General features: G+C 63.6%; 1 protein-coding gene across 1 annotated transcript; it reads right to left on the minus strand.

Moving 5' to 3' along the window:
* Positions 1-81: 81 nt before the first annotated feature.
* LOC113405597 (PDZ domain-containing protein GIPC1-like) lies at positions 82-1638 on the minus strand (the record flags this gene model as incomplete). Its single annotated transcript, XM_026646816.1, has 3 exons — positions 82-324; positions 1007-1088; positions 1526-1638. Coding segments are annotated over 3 exons (347 nt in total), but the record flags the coding sequence as incomplete, so codon positions are not given.
* Between the last annotated feature and the right edge of the window lie 442 nt (positions 1639-2080).

Genomic DNA, 2080 nt, shown 5'->3' on the forward strand with positions numbered 1-2080 from the left:
GAGCCGGAGCTGGAGTTTTTGCCAGAGCAGTGCTGGAGCCAGGCACACCACGGGCCCGGCTCTGTGTCCCCTACTCCCTGGTCCACATGAGGGCAGCAACCCAGCACTCCCTTGCCCAGCCCAAGGGCACAGCACATCCAGGATGGGCAGAGCAGGGCAGTCCCGCAGAGTCCTAGTAGCGCCCAACTTTGGCATCCCCGATGGCGCCCCACACGTCAAAGACGAACTCGTCGGGGAAGGCGAAGTCACCCAGCCGCTCATCCAGCGCCTCCGCGAACTCGTCGGGGTTCCGCTTGTCCTTCCCCAGCTCTACCATGGTGGCAGCTACAGAGAGCAGAGATGGGTGTGGGGGGAAGTGAGGAGCATTCACTGCTATGTTACCTGGGGTAGGACGTGCCAGCCCTAGTGCTATCCCACTTCTCCCACCAACAGTGCCAATGCTTCGCGCATCATGACAGCGCTGCCATGCCATTGCCAGTAGCCCTAGACACCCTGAGCCCCAGCACTGCCAGCGCCAACACGCCGCTCTTGCCCACAGCCCTGGCCGAGGAGGCATGGCAGCTGGGAGGCCTGTGAGCTGAAGGGCTGATTCGCTCTCTCTGTGCCCAGCCCTGCTTCCCAGAACACACTGACAAGCCTGTCTCTGCCACTGCCACAGTAACCCCGGAAATGCTGCTGTGTGCCCCCGGGAGAGCCCTGCTCACCTCTCAGAGAGGGGAGACTCCTCTCCTCACACTAAATGCTGCACACGAGGGATGTAGGCCTCTGGGCCACTAACAGCAGGGCTTGCACTTAACTGCTGGGGAGCGTCCAGCTACTCCAGTCCCAGCCCCTCCCAGCAGGGGTTGTTGCAGGAGGCGGGGCAGCTCCCAGCAGGGGGAGCTCCCACGCTGCCCAGCAAGGTTTCCTACGCTGGCTGACCATGACACAGCCCTTCCCCCAACACCCCGATGCTTTGGGCACCCAGCCCAGGGGTGACTTGGGGGCTGCTCGGTAGGAGACTCACCCAGCTCCGTGTCGCGGATGCCCATGTAGCTCTCCAGCAGGTCGTCCACCTTCTCAATCGCCCTCTCCTCAAACGCAGACAGCTGGGGGGCAGGAGAGCTGCTGAGCAGGAGACTGAGGCAAAAATATAGCCACCCACTCACCCCCCAGCCAAGAACCATGGGAAAAGAGGGGCCCTCTAAAGCCTCTTCCAACCCTCCCCATTCCTTGGCAGAGAGGTGTGGGTGTTGGGGGCCAGGGCTGGGATAGCAGGGGACTGCAGGTGAGGATTGAGGGGCATCGTCAGGGCTGTGGGAGAAGACTGGGAAGCAGGTGCAGTACAAGGATCGTAGTGGGGGGGAGCGGCCCCATATGGAGGACCTGTCCCCTCCCCAATCTTGGGACAGCTGGGACCTCAGCTTCCCTCTCATTCTGCTCTGGCTCCCCACCCTCAGTTCCCTCTGGGAAGAGGTCAGGGCCCAAGTGAACATTCAAAGGCTCCCGAGGGCTGTCAAGGGAAGCTCCCAGGGCTGGCACCTACCTGCTCCTCCACGGTGGCCGGTCCCTTGGCCCGCAGCCTTAGGGTCCCTCTGCCAGTGCCCAGCTGGGAGCTACTGTTGTGCTTACCCCCTGCGGCCCGCTGGCTGATCATATCTGAAACACAGCAAGGGACGACCCAGTGAGACCATGCCAGAGGTGGGGCAGTCACATGCTGGCCTCGCAGCCCAGAATCCCAGCAGCCAGCCCAGGGCACCGGTGCAGCCAAGTTAACAGCCACACTCCAGCAGGAAGTGGGGCCAGATATCAGACACCACCACCTGGGCACAACAGGCAGGGTGTGCTTGGGAGGCAGCCAGGGCCGGGGTAGTGCGTGTTGTGCTGATGCCTCAATCCCAACTCAGTGTGTGTGGATAGCTGGGGGCTGGGATTGAGGGGCACCAGCGGAGCTGGGGGAAGGGAGCCCAGGGCTGGAATAGCTGGGAGTTGGGATTGGGGGGCCCAGCAGCAGAGCTGCGTGGGGAGCCCAGGGCTGGGCTGGCTGTGGGCAAGGGCCAGCGGCAGAGCTGCGCGGGGAGCCGGGGGCTGGGCTGGCCGG

The sequence above is a fragment of the Terrapene carolina genome, unplaced genomic scaffold (assembly GCF_002925995.2).
Source record: "Terrapene carolina triunguis isolate 2854851 unplaced genomic scaffold, T_m_triunguis-2.0 Scaffold44708, whole genome shotgun sequence".
Classification (NCBI taxonomy): Eukaryota; Metazoa; Chordata; order Testudines; family Emydidae; genus Terrapene; species Terrapene triunguis.